General features: G+C 38.0%; 6 protein-coding genes and 1 pseudogene across 7 annotated transcripts; 6 read left to right on the top strand and 1 right to left on the bottom strand.

Moving 5' to 3' along the window:
* Positions 1-25: 25 nt before the first annotated feature.
* YCF1 (ATP-binding cassette glutathione S-conjugate transporter YCF1) lies at positions 26-4,573 on the top strand (the record flags this gene model as incomplete). The annotated part of the gene is made up of 1 exon (NM_001180442.3): positions 26-4,573. The coding sequence occupies one exon, from the start codon at positions 26-28 to the stop codon at positions 4,571-4,573; it is 4,548 nt and encodes a 1,515-aa protein (NP_010419.3).
* Positions 4,574-6,095: 1,522 nt separating this feature from the next.
* CCW22 lies at positions 6,096-6,506 on the top strand (annotated as a pseudogene). Its single transcript has one exon. A coding segment is annotated over exon 1 (411 nt).
* Positions 6,507-7,273: 767 nt separating this feature from the next.
* Positions 7,274-8,761, top strand: MRX16 (Mrx16p; the record flags this gene model as incomplete). The annotated part of the gene is made up of 1 exon (NM_001180440.3): positions 7,274-8,761. One exon carries the CDS (start codon positions 7,274-7,276, stop codon positions 8,759-8,761), a length of 1,488 nt encoding a protein of 495 aa, NP_010417.3.
* A 355-nt stretch (positions 8,762-9,116) lies between these two features.
* On the top strand, positions 9,117-10,787 carry YDR131C (uncharacterized protein; the record flags this gene model as incomplete). The annotated part of the gene is made up of 1 exon (NM_001180439.1): positions 9,117-10,787. The coding sequence occupies one exon, from the start codon at positions 9,117-9,119 to the stop codon at positions 10,785-10,787; it is 1,671 nt and encodes a 556-aa protein (NP_010416.1).
* A 167-nt stretch (positions 10,788-10,954) lies between these two features.
* On the top strand, positions 10,955-11,830 carry FIN1 (Fin1p; the record flags this gene model as incomplete). The annotated part of the gene is made up of 1 exon (NM_001180438.1): positions 10,955-11,830. One exon carries the CDS (start codon positions 10,955-10,957, stop codon positions 11,828-11,830), a length of 876 nt encoding a protein of 291 aa, NP_010415.1.
* Positions 11,831-12,197: 367 nt separating this feature from the next.
* Positions 12,198-14,237, top strand: SAC6 (fimbrin; the record flags this gene model as incomplete). Its single annotated transcript, NM_001180437.3, has 2 exons — positions 12,198-12,218; positions 12,330-14,237. The coding sequence occupies 2 exons, from the start codon at positions 12,198-12,200 to the stop codon at positions 14,235-14,237; spliced, it is 1,929 nt and encodes a 642-aa protein (NP_010414.3).
* Positions 14,238-14,581: 344 nt separating this feature from the next.
* On the bottom strand, positions 14,582-18,028 carry MTC5 (Mtc5p; the record flags this gene model as incomplete). Its single annotated transcript, NM_001180436.3, has 1 exon — positions 14,582-18,028. The coding sequence occupies one exon, from the start codon at positions 18,026-18,028 to the stop codon at positions 14,582-14,584; it is 3,447 nt and encodes a 1,148-aa protein (NP_010413.3).
* Positions 18,029-18,230: the final 202 nt, after the last annotated feature.

Genomic DNA, 18,230 nt, shown 5'->3' with positions numbered 1-18,230 from the left:
TCGTACTACCGTAAAGAACAAGAAAATGGCTGGTAATCTTGTTTCATGGGCCTGCAAGCTCTGTAGATCTCCTGAAGGGTTTGGACCTATATCCTTTTACGGTGACTTTACTCAATGCTTCATCGACGGTGTGATCCTAAATCTATCAGCAATTTTCATGATAACCTTCGGTATCAGAGATTTAGTTAACCTTTGCAAGAAAAAACACTCTGGCATCAAATATAGGCGGAATTGGATTATTGTCTCTAGGATGGCACTAGTTCTGTTGGAGATAGCGTTTGTTTCACTTGCGTCTTTAAATATTTCTAAAGAAGAAGCGGAAAACTTTACCATTGTAAGTCAATATGCTTCTACAATGTTATCTTTATTTGTTGCTTTAGCCTTACACTGGATAGAATACGATAGATCAGTTGTAGCCAATACGGTACTTTTATTCTATTGGCTTTTTGAAACATTCGGTAATTTTGCTAAACTAATAAATATTCTAATTAGACACACCTACGAAGGCATTTGGTATTCCGGACAAACGGGTTTCATACTAACGTTATTCCAAGTAATAACATGTGCCAGTATCCTGTTACTTGAAGCTCTTCCAAAGAAGCCGCTAATGCCACATCAACACATACATCAAACTTTAACAAGAAGAAAACCAAATCCATACGATAGCGCAAACATATTTTCCAGGATTACCTTCTCTTGGATGTCAGGTTTGATGAAAACTGGCTATGAAAAATACTTAGTGGAAGCAGATTTATATAAATTACCGAGGAACTTTAGTAGTGAAGAACTCTCTCAAAAATTGGAGAAAAACTGGGAAAATGAGTTGAAGCAAAAATCAAATCCTTCATTATCATGGGCTATATGCAGAACTTTTGGATCTAAAATGCTTTTAGCCGCATTCTTTAAAGCAATTCATGATGTTCTAGCATTTACTCAACCACAACTACTAAGGATTTTAATCAAGTTCGTCACAGACTATAACAGTGAGAGACAGGATGACCATTCTTCTCTTCAAGGGTTTGAAAATAACCACCCACAAAAATTACCCATTGTAAGAGGGTTTTTGATTGCGTTTGCTATGTTTCTGGTGGGCTTTACTCAGACATCTGTCCTGCATCAATATTTCCTGAATGTCTTCAACACAGGCATGTATATTAAGAGCGCCCTAACGGCTTTAATATATCAAAAATCCTTAGTGCTATCTAATGAGGCTTCTGGACTTTCCTCTACCGGTGACATTGTCAATCTCATGAGTGTGGATGTTCAAAAATTACAAGATTTAACACAATGGCTAAATTTAATATGGTCAGGGCCTTTTCAAATCATTATTTGCTTATATTCTCTGTATAAGTTGTTGGGAAATTCCATGTGGGTTGGCGTGATTATACTAGTTATTATGATGCCATTGAACTCATTTTTGATGAGGATACAAAAGAAGTTGCAAAAATCCCAGATGAAGTACAAAGATGAAAGGACCCGTGTTATAAGTGAAATACTAAACAATATTAAATCTTTGAAGTTATATGCATGGGAGAAGCCTTATAGGGAAAAGCTAGAAGAAGTAAGAAATAACAAAGAGTTAAAAAATCTTACAAAACTAGGATGTTATATGGCTGTGACAAGTTTTCAGTTCAATATAGTACCATTCCTTGTTTCATGTTGTACCTTTGCTGTATTTGTTTATACTGAGGATAGAGCATTGACTACTGACTTAGTTTTCCCTGCTTTGACTCTGTTCAACCTGCTCTCATTCCCACTAATGATTATTCCTATGGTTTTAAATTCTTTTATCGAAGCTTCTGTTTCTATTGGTAGATTATTTACATTCTTTACCAATGAAGAGCTACAACCAGATTCGGTTCAGCGTTTACCAAAAGTAAAAAATATTGGCGATGTAGCCATTAACATTGGAGATGATGCTACCTTTTTATGGCAACGGAAACCGGAATACAAAGTAGCCTTAAAGAATATTAATTTCCAAGCTAAAAAAGGAAATTTGACCTGTATTGTTGGTAAAGTTGGCAGTGGTAAAACAGCTCTATTGTCATGCATGTTAGGTGATCTATTCAGGGTTAAAGGTTTCGCCACCGTTCATGGTTCTGTTGCTTATGTTTCACAAGTTCCATGGATAATGAATGGTACTGTAAAGGAAAACATTTTATTTGGGCATAGATACGACGCGGAATTTTACGAAAAAACGATCAAGGCCTGTGCGTTAACTATTGATCTTGCAATTTTGATGGATGGAGATAAGACATTAGTTGGCGAGAAAGGGATCTCCTTATCTGGAGGACAAAAAGCTCGTTTGTCTTTAGCAAGAGCAGTTTATGCGAGAGCTGACACTTATTTACTTGATGATCCTTTGGCAGCTGTTGATGAACACGTTGCCAGGCACTTGATCGAACATGTGTTGGGTCCAAATGGTTTATTACATACAAAAACGAAGGTATTAGCCACTAATAAGGTGAGCGCGTTATCCATCGCAGATTCTATTGCATTATTAGATAATGGAGAAATCACACAGCAGGGTACATATGATGAGATTACGAAGGACGCTGATTCGCCATTATGGAAATTGCTCAACAACTATGGTAAAAAAAATAACGGTAAGTCGAATGAATTCGGTGACTCCTCTGAAAGCTCAGTTCGAGAAAGTAGTATACCTGTAGAAGGAGAGCTGGAACAACTGCAGAAATTAAATGATTTGGATTTTGGCAACTCTGACGCCATAAGTTTAAGGAGGGCCAGTGATGCAACTTTGGGAAGCATCGATTTTGGTGACGATGAAAATATTGCTAAAAGAGAGCATCGTGAACAGGGAAAAGTAAAGTGGAACATTTACCTAGAGTACGCTAAAGCTTGCAACCCGAAAAGCGTTTGTGTATTCATATTGTTTATTGTTATATCGATGTTCCTCTCTGTTATGGGTAACGTTTGGTTGAAACATTGGTCTGAAGTTAATAGCCGCTATGGATCTAATCCAAATGCCGCGCGTTACTTGGCCATTTATTTTGCACTTGGTATTGGTTCAGCACTGGCAACATTAATCCAGACAATCGTTCTCTGGGTTTTTTGTACCATTCATGCCTCCAAATATTTACACAACTTGATGACAAACTCTGTGTTGAGAGCCCCAATGACGTTTTTTGAAACAACACCAATCGGTAGAATTCTAAACAGATTCTCAAATGACATATACAAAGTGGATGCTTTATTAGGAAGAACATTTTCTCAGTTTTTCGTCAATGCAGTGAAAGTCACATTCACTATTACGGTTATCTGTGCGACGACATGGCAATTTATCTTCATTATCATTCCACTAAGTGTGTTTTACATCTACTACCAGCAGTATTACCTGAGAACATCAAGGGAGTTGCGTCGTTTAGACTCTATTACTAGGTCTCCAATCTACTCTCATTTCCAAGAGACTTTGGGTGGCCTTGCAACGGTTAGAGGTTATTCTCAACAGAAAAGGTTTTCCCACATTAATCAATGCCGCATTGATAATAACATGAGTGCGTTCTATCCCTCTATCAATGCTAACCGTTGGCTAGCATATAGGTTGGAACTTATTGGTTCAATTATCATTCTAGGTGCTGCAACTTTATCCGTTTTTAGACTAAAACAAGGCACATTAACGGCAGGTATGGTGGGTTTATCATTAAGCTATGCTTTACAAATCACTCAAACGTTAAATTGGATTGTTAGAATGACTGTGGAAGTTGAAACGAATATTGTTTCAGTGGAAAGAATAAAGGAATATGCTGATTTGAAGAGCGAGGCACCTTTAATAGTTGAAGGCCACAGACCACCCAAAGAATGGCCGAGCCAGGGTGATATAAAGTTTAATAATTATTCCACTCGTTATAGGCCGGAGCTTGATCTTGTTCTGAAGCACATTAATATACACATTAAACCAAATGAAAAAGTTGGTATCGTGGGTAGAACGGGTGCGGGAAAATCCTCATTAACGCTAGCATTATTCAGGATGATTGAGGCTAGCGAGGGAAACATCGTAATCGACAACATTGCCATCAACGAGATTGGGTTATATGATTTGAGACATAAATTGTCAATCATACCTCAGGATTCTCAAGTTTTTGAGGGCACTGTTCGTGAGAACATTGATCCCATTAACCAATACACTGATGAAGCTATTTGGAGGGCATTGGAACTTTCTCATTTGAAAGAACACGTGCTATCAATGAGCAATGACGGATTAGATGCCCAACTAACCGAAGGTGGTGGCAACTTAAGTGTTGGACAAAGACAATTATTATGTCTTGCAAGAGCAATGTTGGTTCCATCAAAGATTTTGGTGCTTGATGAAGCCACGGCCGCAGTCGACGTGGAGACAGATAAAGTCGTCCAAGAGACGATTCGTACTGCTTTCAAGGACAGAACTATCTTGACCATCGCGCATAGACTGAACACGATAATGGACAGTGATAGAATCATAGTGTTGGACAATGGTAAAGTAGCCGAGTTTGACTCTCCGGGCCAGTTATTAAGTGATAACAAATCATTGTTCTATTCACTGTGCATGGAGGCTGGTTTGGTCAATGAAAATTAAACTGTGAAACTAATAAAAACCTGTCCCGCACAATCTGGTACGTAGGATGGATAAAATAAATAAGTAAATAAGAAAAGTACTTTAATTTTCAACGAGATACTGGCTGCATAGCTTGCCTAGAAAGGAGACGTCACGTCACTTAGGCAAGAAAAAAGGAACACTTTTCATAATATTCATCATAATATCAGAGATCGGCCAGCAATAAAAAGATATAATGAAGGCAACGATGATAATGGCTTACCTCCTCACCACATACCCCTTACAGAAAAAAACCAACATTTCTCCGGAGAACAGGTGCAAGGATAATCCACATGCCGAAAATACGATCGACACTGATTCCTTTTCTGGTATCGTAAGGGGAACCTTATGCGGGGTAATGCACTTATCAGGAAATTCCGCAGCTTACCTTCGGAGAAGGGGCAAACCTTAATAACGGAAATGCAATTAGAATAGCAGCAAGGTGAGAAAAATAATATGAAGATGCCCTTCGCATTGCCGTTAATTTTACGTAGCTCATTCTGTCACCCTAATTCCAGAAATTCCCCTTATCTGTTTTTCGATTGAATTAGGCACTCTGGTGTCATAACAAATAAGGATTGTGGGAGAAAAAGTTTCATCCTAAAACCTAAAGTATGCTAATTTTATTAACTGCACGTTTTCTCCTCACTCATCCAAGGCTATAGGCATAGGAAACCGGCTCAAACTTCCTATTCAGTTGTCCTTGAAGGAGACTTACTTTTTGTTTGTTTTTTTATTTTTATTTTTATTATATTTTTTTTTTTCATTTGTTGGGGTCAACTCACACTGGTTCTCCGCCATATTGCCTTTCTGTCAAGCATTGAAACGTGCAACATGAATATTTTTGGCAGCCATTTCAAAACAATAGCATGGTGCGAACTGCTCCAACATGAATAACCGTGCTTCGACGCGGTGTTTTCTCTTGCCGGACTGCCCATGCGTTTCAGTGCGGAGAAAGTCATCCGTTTTGAAGTGCTGCTACAACACGATCGCTCAAAAAGGAAGGAGTTTTCCTATTTCGAATTGATGGCTGGGTTTGAGCTGCAGGACACGCTGCAGTGGGGAAGCCCTTTTAAATCCGCGAGTCCGGTCCGTGCTCACTTTTAGACGCGTGTTCCATCGGCGTTCGGATGGTTTCCAGTGAGAAAAGGGGCTACGCGTATGGTCGGTAGTCCCTTTCAGGGACCAGTGCAGAGGGTGAATCAACGGCCCCTTCACAGAAACCGCGCAGGAATTTTTCTGGTGTTTGTTATTTTTTTTTCCTTGTACTTATCTCACTTTTCTTTTTCTAACTATTTTTTTTGCAATTTTTTTGTGTACACTTTCCACAACATATAGGATGGTTTAGTCATCTCTCGAAGTATATAAACCGTTGCTGGATCGTGGTTGTTCTTCATCGACTTCTCTCTGCTAGACTCTCTTTTTTAAAATTTTTTCATAGAATAAAAAACCAAGGATAACAAACATCTTCTTTCGTTCGCTTCAAAATAACTACAAATTAAAAATGCAATTCTCTACCGTCGCTTCTATCGCTGCTATTGCCGCTGTTGCCTCCGCCGCTTCTAACATTACCACTGCTACTGTCACAGAAGAATCTACCACTTTGGTCACTATCACTTCTTGTGAGGACCACGTTTGTTCTGAAACAGTTTCCCCAGCTTTGGTTTCCACTGCTACCGTCACCGTAAATGACGTTATCACTTAATACACCACCTGGTGTCCATTGCCAACCACTGAAGCACCAAAGAATACCACTTCTCCAGCTCCAACTGAAAAGCCAACCGAAAAGCCAACTGAAAAGCCAACCCAACAAGGTTCTAGCACTCAAACTGTTACCTCCTACACTGGTGCCGCTGTTAAGGCTTTGCCAGCTGCCGGTGCTTTGTTGGCTGGTGCTGCCGCTTTATTGTTGTAATTTACTCAACCTTTTCTTTAATATATTTTTAGAAAAATGGTTAAGTACTTTTCCGTCAATACAGCTTCCACAAAATCGTTTTATTTCAATTAATAAGATATTCTGGTAATTTCTTATTCTAATTCTAGGAGGCAACACTCCATAACTAAATGTTTATTATAATAATATTAATATAAAGTTAATATCTCTTAGGTTACACGCAACTAAACTTTTTTTATATATACTGGTTGCATTGTATTTTTATCATATATCTTAATATAGGTTGTTTAAGGTTCGTTAATTCAAAAATAATGTTTTTTTGTTTGCCCAGTCGGTTTACGCTAATCAAGAACATGGATTCAATATCTTACATAATAAGCGGACGATGAGTCTATCTCGGTTTCCTCTTTTCTGAAATATAATAGTTTTATATTAGTGATTCATTATTACGATCTGGCCGGCTTATCATTGCTTCTTTTACAAACGTATCCTTTTAAGATTTTATCCGGACCACTGAGCTGGCATTTTTCTTAGCTTGCTTTTGTCTTTGTTGCACGGGCGACTGAACTTCTTGGAAAATCATGTAAGCCGCAATTGCTTACTAAGTCAAAATTCTAATGGATTCTCCTCTCGAATAAAATTGAATAGTCTGAGCAGTGAAAAAAATGTATATCTTATGTGTGAATGTTATATACCATAATCTAACGAAAGATAGCGAATTAAAGACCGGTCTGTGGCACTCGTAAATATTACCAACAAAGAAAGTTCCCAATATAATCATATAGAAAATGTCAAATTCTCCAACAGTAGCAACTTTGTCACAAGAATATTTCGATCCGAATATTCCTCAAATACTCCCACACGAGAAAATGTATAAGATTCAGGTGGGGAAATCATTATTCAAAATCAGCGGTGCTTCTTTAAGCTCGGATGGTCCTAGTTTCTTCACCGAATATTTTTCTAAGAAGCGCTCTCCTTCCAATAACGATGACAGTAATAACGATACCATGGAATCTAATAAAAATGAGGTTCTATTCATAGACAGATCAGCCGAAGTTTTTGAATGGATCTATCAACATTTGCAAGGATATATAATTGAGATTAAGGATGAAGTACAATATACCATGCTTTTCGCAGATGCGATGTACTACAATTTACCGCGATTGCGATCTTTACTGAAAGAAACGGACTATTATTTTACCAACATTGGTGGACAATCATTCAAGATAGCGAAAAATTTATTTAGAAGAGAAGGAGATTCCCCAAATTATTTCGAAATATATGCGGCTACAGTTTATATCGATGTGGAAGAGCTGATAATATCTAAAAAACTATTAAGGCCTCCATCTCATTCTGCTCCTTACATTCCAAGATCTTCTGAGTACTTCAAAGATTTGCTGACGTTACTGGGAGGAGCATCCATCGATCTAGATGATAATAAAAGAAATGCCTTGATAAAAGAGTGCCGTTATTACAGGCTTTTAAATCTCGAACAGCGGCTAATCAAATCTCATATTAGCTATAACCCAATAACAAGGAAAGAAGAGATTTGCCTCCTATTGAAGGATTTGTCAAAAAAAGGCATCACTTTTCCAGCTTCTTCTGCATTTTCAACCTCGCCCTACTTTGAAGACGATTTCTGTAGCATAAATGAATGCGACTCGCTATCAAAAACCCGTGAACAGCCAGCAAATAAAAAGATTAAACTTGACATGACTGAAAAATATAACGATTCCTGGAATATGCTTTGTTATAAGAGACCTTTTTTAGATAAGCATCCGAGAGAGTTGATATTTCAAATAAATTCGACTGATTGTACGATAATCCTCAATAAGGAAAGCCAAAGTATCCATGTAGACATAACTGGAGAATCCGCCTATAAGTTTGAGGCCTTATTTGGAAGTCATTTGCCAAATACACCCTCTGGTGCGCCTAAGTTGAAAAATTACCAGTATCGGTTCCCATCCGATAGTACGCAGACGAAAATTGAAACTCATTATTTACTTCCAGCATGCATATATCTCTGTGATTTGGACATAAACGGCATTAAGATTTCTCAAGTTCAAACTTTGCTAACTGATAAAAATAAATTCAATGACAGGGTCATTGACGTGTCTGATCCACTTGACCTTAGATTTTGTTCTGGTTTAAAGCTTTACTTAAGAAAGTCTCTCTGGAAACTGGCCGTGAAAGATGGCAATATTATGCTGATAGCTATTAAAGCTATAGCATTTAACGGAACTAAGGAATACTACAAGGGATATGAATATCTGTAGGATTAGCTTGATAAAATTACTCTTCTGCCAAGCTTTTAAGTATATGTATGCTCTCCGTTGTATTTTTTATATGCCATTATAGTACTTGAAGTATAACGGAAACCCATTGTAACTCACATTCCTGTAGTAGCTTCTTTTCTTACTTTTTGTAGGCTCTTGTCTCTTTTCTCTTGTTATTTATCAGTTAATATGTAAGAAAAAAATCGACTTCGGGAATTAGGATACAGACACCTCTTAAAACCAGAGATAAAGTAACGTAGAGAAAATAGTAGGATAATGTGTGCAAAAAGAAGAAACTTTGGTGTCTTAAAATAGATAAAAATAACCCTACTGCCAATTTGAAAGGGCCCGAAAAATGTTTGATAAGTTACCTTATGAGATTTTTAAACAAATTGCCTGGAGAATTCCGCAGGAAGATAAAATTTCGTTAACATATGTATGCAAAAGATCCTATGAATCAATTATACCTTTCATCTACCAGAATTTATTTCTTAATGAAACCTATCACATCAATGGTGACTATGATAACTCATTTGGAACCTGTTATTGGTCTGTCCTAAACTTTCACTACATAGATGAAGATGATTCCAATACTAAAAACGACATGTCGAATAGAAGACTAGCTAAAGTGAAATTTAGTTATTTCGAAAGAACATTAGCAGAGTCACCGAAAAGATTATGTCCCTTAATTAATCGAATACGTTGTACATGGCATTTAAATGAAGATGTGATGACAAATGTACTTAAATTGCTATCCGAGTATGGATCCAATTTGAAATTTGTCGATCAATTTGTTCGCTCATCAGTTAACAAGGGGCTAGAACCTTTATCAAAGCAATTAAAAACTCTAACATTAACGCCACCAACGTTAATGCCCACCCATAACAGTGTAAGCGGTTCTTATTTGAATAAAATTGATCGGTTGCTCTTGAAGTGCGATCTATCTCGATTAGAAAAACTTTCCATTCATATAAACGCATTGAAGTACTTCAAAAATACCGGGTCTCCTATGAAGATCAAAGCATTGGTATTAAATTTGCGACCCGACACACTTAACCTTGCGGAGTACGACGCTTCCGATGACTTCTTAAAAGAGCTAGAATACATCGACATATTTGATGCTTCCACCTTAAGGCAGCTAGAGATTTTGTCTTGGTACAGTCGCGACGATTTTCCCTCTGGCGAAGAAGGTGGTTTTGACAGGTTATATGTCAAATGGGGGCTAGAAGGATTTTGGAAATTTCCGAACATTGAGAAACTATCATTAGCGTCATTGGTTTACAGCGAATTTTTTCTAATGAATTGTTTGGCTGTGTTTCACAATTTAAAGATACTGAAACTTGATTACATGGGTAAATTTGACTTCGATGTGTCGTTGATTAACTTCTTATCTAAACAAGTGTGTGGCAAAAAATTACAGCGTTTTGACATACACTGCCAACTAAATCACAGGCTTTTTTTTCCCATGACAGATAACCCACTAACTCGCTTGAATTTCGATGGTTTCTGCCCTTGTTCAACTTGCAAAAATACAATTCACGAGGTCATTCTAAAAAAAATCTTTCCTGAAACCCGGTCAAAACTTTTAAAGAACCCAAATAAGTTCCAAGCCCATAATTTCTTTTACCAAATGTTTTTCGAGAACAAGATCATGCCCTATACAAACATTATTGACAACGAATCACCTGCGATGGGATGGGATTCTGTACCTATTGAAACGTTTGTACGAAAGTTCAATGAAAATCTGCAAAGCACCATAGAAAATACTGAGAATATTACAGTGAATAAAATTACTAGAGAAGATGCCATTAGTTTGTACCACTTATACCTTCATTATCTAAAAGACGTATTTAAAGTTTTTGAGCAAAGTTTGCCGAACTTAGAATATCTAACCATCAACGGTATACCTACAAAAATAATACAAGTGGACGAGTTACAACGATGCGCGGTTCCCCTCTTCTATAATAATGGCTATAAAAGCAACTCTGTTTATGAATTGGTGGACGCAGAAGCTCTATTTAGTTGATACTGTGAGACATGGCGGTTATAACACGTACATAATGATATATACTCTAAATACTGCAAATTGTCAACAAGAGGAAATCAAAACAAATGGATTGTATAGTCTAGTTAGAGCTTTCTCAGTGTTCTCACTGGATTGCAGTGATGTGACATAGTTCAATAAAACAAATTATGAGCAATAAAAGCAACCGCAGGAGTTTACGTGACATAGGGAATACGATTGGTCGAAATAATATACCAAGTGACAAGGACAATGTCTTTGTGAGATTGAGTATGTCCCCTTTGAGGACGACAAGCCAAAAAGAGTTTTTGAAACCACCTATGAGGATATCACCTAACAAGACAGATGGAATGAAGCATAGTATACAAGTAACACCAAGAAGGATTATGTCGCCGGAATGTCTGAAGGGCTATGTCTCTAAGGAAACTCAAAGCCTGGATAGGCCTCAGTTCAAAAATTCGAATAAAAATGTGAAGATCCAAAACTCAGATCATATAACTAATATAATATTCCCTACATCACCAACCAAACTGACATTCAGTAATGAAAATAAAATCGGGGGTGATGGTTCGTTAACGAGAATACGGGCCCGGTTTAAGAATGGACTCATGTCACCTGAAAGGATACAGCAGCAACAGCAGCAACATATTCTCCCATCGGATGCCAAAAGCAACACTGACCTCTGTTCTAATACTGAGCTCAAGGACGCCCCATTTGAGAATGACCTTCCTCGAGCTAAATTGAAAGGGAAGAATTTATTAGTTGAACTCAAGAAAGAAGAGGAAGACGTGGGAAATGGCATAGAATCCCTTACTAAATCGAACACTAAACTGAATTCCATGCTGGCGAACGAAGGTAAGATACACAAAGCTAGTTTCCAGAAAAGTGTAAAATTTAAACTACCTGATAATATAGTGACTGAAGAAACCGTGGAACTTAAAGAAATAAAGGACTTGCTACTACAAATGTTGAGAAGACAGCGAGAGATTGAATCAAGATTATCCAATATCGAACTTCAACTCACGGAAATACCGAAACATAAGTAATCATATCCCTTCTCACATTTTTTACACAGGAAGTAAGCAAGTTATGTTATATTTCCGACACTATAATTAATTCTTAGCAGTTAAAGGTGCTTTGTCTATATTACATTTACATACAGCTTGAGTGATCCTGACCGGATATAGGGTCCTATTTTCTTACGTGAACGGCTTTTCTTCTTGTTCCCGATGGCCTTCATGTGAAAAAGCACTCCTCGGGAGGCGGAAAAATATCAAAAGTACGGGGCGAAGTTTATAATGAAGATTTATCGATATAAATTTTGGTTATTTCAGGAGAACAAGAAAGCTCTTTACACTAAAATTATCAGAGAAGAAGCTGATATATTAGCCCTAAGGAGTACACCAAAACACAATGAATATTGTCAAATTACAAGTATGTATGCCTTTCTCGAATTCCCACACTGCTGAGCACAGTGAAAAAGTTTTTTCTACCTTTTAGGTTGTAATAAACGTTTCATATACTAACAAACTCTTCTGCGATTAGAGAAAATTTCCAATTTTGACTCAAGAGGATCTTTTTTCCACAATTGAAAAGTTCAGAGCCATTGACTTAGATGATAAAGGATGGGTTGAAAAACAGCAAGCTCTAGAAGCGGTGTCCAAAGATGGTGATGCTACTTATGACGAAGCAAGAGAAACCCTGAAGCATGTGGGTGTGGATGCGTCAGGCCGTGTTGAACTGGACGATTACGTCGGGTTGGTTGCAAAATTAAGAGAATCTAAAACAGGAGCTGCTCCACAGACCACTTTCAACGTAGCACCTAACTCAACCCCTATTGTTTCCACTGCTGCCACAGGACTACAGCACAAGGGTAAGGGTACTCAAGCCAAGATTATTGTTGCTGGCTCCCAAACAGGTACTACACATACCATCAATGAAGAAGAAAGACGTGAATTTACTAAACATATCAATAGCGTCTTGGCGGGAGACCAAGATATAGGTGATTTGCTTCCATTTCCTACTGATACTTTCCAATTATTTGATGAATGTAGGGATGGGTTGGTGCTATCTAAGTTGATCAACGACTCTGTTCCTGATACTATCGATACAAGAGTTTTGAATTGGCCTAAGAAGGGTAAGGAATTGAATAATTTTCAGGCTAGTGAAAATGCTAATATTGTTATTAATTCTGCAAAAGCCATTGGTTGTGTCGTTGTTAATGTTCATTCCGAGGACATTATTGAAGGTAGAGAGCATTTGATCCTGGGTTTGATTTGGCAAATTATTAGGAGAGGTTTGTTAAGTAAAATTGATATTAAGCTGCATCCTGAGTTATACCGTCTATTGGAGGATGATGAAACGTTGGAGCAATTTTTGAGGTTGCCTCCGGAGCAAATTCTACTACGTTGGTTTAACTACCATTTGAAGCAAGCAAACTGGAACAGAAGGGTTACCAATTTTTCAAAAGACGTGTCTGATGGTGAAAACTATACTATCTTGTTGAACCAGTTGGACCCCGCCTTGTGTTCTAAGGCACCATTACAAACCACAGATTTAATGGAGAGAGCTGAGCAAGTTTTACAAAATGCTGAAAAGCTAGATTGTAGAAAGTATTTAACCCCAAGTTCATTAGTTGCGGGGAACCCTAAATTAAACCTGGCTTTCGTGGCACATCTATTCAATACACATCCTGGATTAGAGCCTATTCAGGAAGAGGAAAAGCCTGAAATTGAAGAATTTGACGCCGAAGGTGAGAGAGAGGCAAGAGTCTTTACCTTATGGTTGAACTCTCTTGACGTTGATCCACCTGTCATTTCGCTGTTTGATGATTTGAAGGATGGTTTGATATTATTGCAAGCTTACGAAAAGGTGATGCCCGGTGCTGTTGATTTTAAACATGTCAACAAAAGACCGGCCTCGGGTGCAGAGATATCCAGATTCAAAGCCTTAGAAAACACCAACTATGCAGTCGACTTGGGCAGAGCCAAAGGATTTTCTTTGGTTGGTATCGAAGGATCTGATATTGTAGATGGTAACAAATTACTGACCTTAGGGTTAGTGTGGCAATTGATGCGTAGAAATATTTCGATAACCATGAAGACATTATCCTCAAGTGGTAGAGACATGAGTGATTCTCAAATATTAAAGTGGGCCCAAGACCAGGTAACTAAAGGTGGTAAAAACTCTACCATTAGATCATTTAAGGACCAAGCTTTATCAAACGCCCACTTCTTATTGGATGTTCTGAATGGTATCGCGCCGGGCTATGTTGATTATGATCTAGTCACCCCTGGTAACACCGAGGAAGAAAGGTACGCAAACGCAAGATTGGCTATTTCTATTGCTAGAAAGTTGGGTGCTTTGATTTGGTTGGTGCCAGAAGATATCAACGAAGTTCGTGCAAGATTAATTATTACTTTTATCGCTTCGTTAATGACTTTGAACAAATGAGCCAACAAACAACTTTCGTAACCTGTTTTCTACTCAGCTTTCTTGTTCCAATGCTCCGTTATACGATTGGTTAAGTGTACAACAATATATAGCCTCAAGTATTTCTGAAGTTTTTAATATGTAATAATAGATTTCAACTTCCACCTACTTTTATTCGTGATTACTGAGCCATTGTAAAAATGCCTCCAACGCTCAATGATTCCGTTGTCGTCTTCTATCATGCCTCTACTGGATTAAAAAATCGTAAATAAACTACTTATTAAGCCATATATCCTGTGAACTTTTTTTCATATACATCCAAGGTTCTTTGAAATATGCAGAAAATGTACGTGATAGTTAAGCTTTTAGGCATCGAACATTTCCGGACAATTGCACCCACATCCAGATGGGCACTCATCACCAATCTCCCACCATATCCTCGCGCACGAAGAGTGTAAAACATGTTGACAATTTCCACATATGAAGCTACTTCTTGTCACTCTTAAATCACAGTAATTACAATTTCGGGCTAGGAATTTTTCTTCTCCAAACTCGTTGTTCTCGATCCAGTGCGTAAGTACACCATTGTAAGGACTTTTCTTGTTATTGTTAGGGGGGATGCCTTGGGAACTATAAGAACTTCTGAAATCAGTACTAACTTTTAGAATTTTGACCCTTTCTAAAGGCAGTCCCCATCTAAAAAGTAACTTTGAATATTGATAAATATAAGTTTGGAACTTTGGTATGTCTGATACCTCTAAATGTAAGAGGTCTTCTTGTTCATAAGCTTCTATAATATCGTCATGTAAAAGCTCGACTTTGATGTCAGGCATTCTACTATGAAAAGGGCTGGATGAAATGGCACGGCTGCCCTGCTTTTGGGCCGGCTCCGTAAATTTACTACTACCATTAAGAGTGTTGTGCGTCCTTAACCTAGCGTGGTGGTCGTCGGACCTTATTGAGGAGTTGTCTCCTCCATGAATGTTTTTTCCTCTCAAATGATTACCATAAAAATTTGGTGTAACAGTGCTACTCCTAGACCTGGTGGAAAAAGCATCAGATCCTTTCCAAAATGATGTGTTTTGACTTTCGTTGTCATTAAACACAATGGTTCCTTCCATATTCTCTAATTCTTGCCCATAATATCTGGCTGGAATCTTTTTTCTCCTGGCGCTTAATATGACACAGCATAACATGGCCAGCATCTGTAAATTTTGTTGCCTCTCAAAGTAGACAATCGCTTCCTTTATGAACCACTTTATCCCCATGGGATGGTTATTCCATATAGTAGTATAAGGATCGTAATCACTTTGGTCTATCAACATATCAGATAATATTTGCCAACAATGACTAATTTCATCAAGGTCAAACTTTTCTGCCACCAAAGCGTTATTTCTAGCAAATCCTTCCGGTGTGGCATCCATAAATAAGTATTCTAATGCTAGTTCTTTGCGGTCGCTTAATAAACTGCTGAAATTTTTGGAAATCACTAAATTCTTATTTTTTTTGGTAGATTCTACTGTTTTCCCGGATTCCGAATGTACTGAGCTGAAAGCTTTAAAATTACCTCTTAGTATTGGAATTTTTGTTCTCACTATTATATCATTTCTCAATATATCGTCCCAATCGTCCGCGACACTATCAAATGAATCGTCGGAAGATGTCTCGTCGTCAAAGTATGTTCTTGAATCCCCATTAGTACCGCCTCCCAGCCCCAAGGTGTCCACGTACCGCTTAGGGCGAGCTTTCAATTCATCAGCAGCGGTGATTACACTGCTGTCAACTTCCTTATCATATAAAACTTGAGGCTCAATTTTAAAAGGATGCTTCTCTACCCCTGCTTCTTTTTGAGAGAGTTTAATTATTGCATTTTGCTTTTTCTCGGGTTTTTTCTCATTTGCAAAGAAGCAGAAGAGTTCACCTGTTGCAGTCCAACAAGATCCACACCCATTTGGAACAGGTGTCGTATCAAGAGCTAAATTTCTTCCAAAATCCAAACCTTGATTCGAAGTATCTGGGAATACCAGTGCTTCCTTGTATGACTCTATATCTGATTGCGAAGAAAGGTTTTCCGGGTTTTGAGAATCGGAATATGAACTATCCAGTGACGATAATTCTTCAAAATCTATGTGATCTGCAATATCAAAATTTAATAAGGGTTCTTGCCCTTCTTCGATGTCCTCCAGGCTAACCTTCTCACCTAAAACAAATCGTATACATGGCTCCAGGCAGTAAAGATTTGAGTCAGTATACTTTTGACCAATTGTTGCTAAATTGGAAAGTATTTCTTGTCTCTTACTCATGGTTAAATTTGAATTCTCTTCAATTGTGAATTTGGGGGGGTCCCCTTTGTTTGGATAGTTGAGAGGGAAATTAATACTTATTCGTAAGAATATATAATCATCAGGATTTTCCTCTGACCAGGGGCCATTAAGCGTCAGGCACAATTCCCTTGTGGACACGGATATCTTTTCAAAAACGACTTTTGGGAACTTGTGACCAATGGCGCTTACTTCCTCTCCTAAATTTTGGATTTTTGTCTCATTGAATAAATCCTCTTGTGAAGTTGCGCTATTCATTCTAATTCCTGAGAGCCATGTTATGTGGTTTGTCTTGTTTTTCTTCAATCCAGAAGTTGTCACAAAGTTTTCTCGTAAACGCCTAAACTCATTCTTTTGAACATTTTCCCTATTTTCAGGTTCCTTATTGTATGAGCAATAATCATAATCTGGTAGTTTCTCCTCAAGTCTCTTGCCTCTGTCAAAGTTAACTTTCCCATAAATACTATCAGAAATTGGCCATAGTTTTAAATCGCAGTCTTTGGACCAAGTAACCAATTGAAATTCACGATCGTCGTAATCCCCATCGCACGTATGTCTTGATCTCCAAAGAAAGTCAATTACTCGGTCACTATGCCCTTTAAATGCATATATTGGCTGGAGTTTCGTCTTCTTATTTTGTTCACTGTCATCATCGTCGCATAGATTAATCAGATAAACTGCGTTATTGCCTCCAACCATTGGCATAATACAATAACCTTCTCCAAAAGGAAGGTAACGTCCTCTCCAGATTGGAAAATTTGTTGTTACAGTTCTCTTTGATTCTGTCGTACTTTTTGAATAATCCCAAAACTTCACCGTCCCATCGTTCGAACTCGACATAATTTCAGAATATTTGAACCGGTTAAAATCTATGCTATTTACGGAGCTTACATGGCCTTTCAAAGAACAGAGGGGAGTGGAGCCTTTTCTCAAATCCCACACAAATATATCATTTCCATGTGAAGATGCCAAGACGTTAGGATCCTTGTAATTCCACTTCACTTGAGAAGCAGCAGATCTCCATGAACTTGTCGAATAAAATGGTCTATGTGGACTTCTCATATCCCAAGCATGTACATACGTATCGACTGAACAGGTAGCTAAAACATCCGGATGTTGCGGATTGAAGTTTATATCTGTAATTGCTCTTGAGTGCCCATGAAGTACAAACTCAATGGCATTTGATGAAGATTTTGCTAAGTTCCATATGATTGCCTTTTGATTCGATGTCGAGACTATCCAATATGGTTTTGCGGGATGTGGCGACCATTGTACATCAGCAACTTGCCAGGGCGTAATATGATGCAACCACCTTGGAGGTGTAAACGGATCATCCAGGTCGATAATATAAAGACCTTGCCGACTGGCCAAAACAATATCCCTACCAGAGGGATTGATAGATACGGCATTGAACCCACCATCTACTTTCAACGATAATGATTTTCCAAAAGTGGGCGAATTATACGGACCTTCATTTATACTACTGCACATAATTAATTCTTCAGTGAATAAACGGGCCAGAGGCGATTTCCCTCAAATATCTTACAATGTTTTTGAAAGTGGGGTGCTCAGCTGATTTGCATCTTTTGATGACCTACTCTGAGATGTTCTTCGACTACATCCCACAGAATGTAAGGGTAACTTGTAATTATCTAACTGTTGCAACTTAGTAAAAATATACAGAAATTCAACG

The sequence above is a fragment of the Saccharomyces cerevisiae genome, chromosome IV, assembly GCF_000146045.2.
Source record: "Saccharomyces cerevisiae S288C chromosome IV, complete sequence".
NCBI lineage: Eukaryota > Fungi > Ascomycota > Saccharomycetes > Saccharomycetales > Saccharomycetaceae > Saccharomyces > Saccharomyces cerevisiae.
This window is presented reverse-complemented; position numbering and strand designations above follow the sequence as displayed.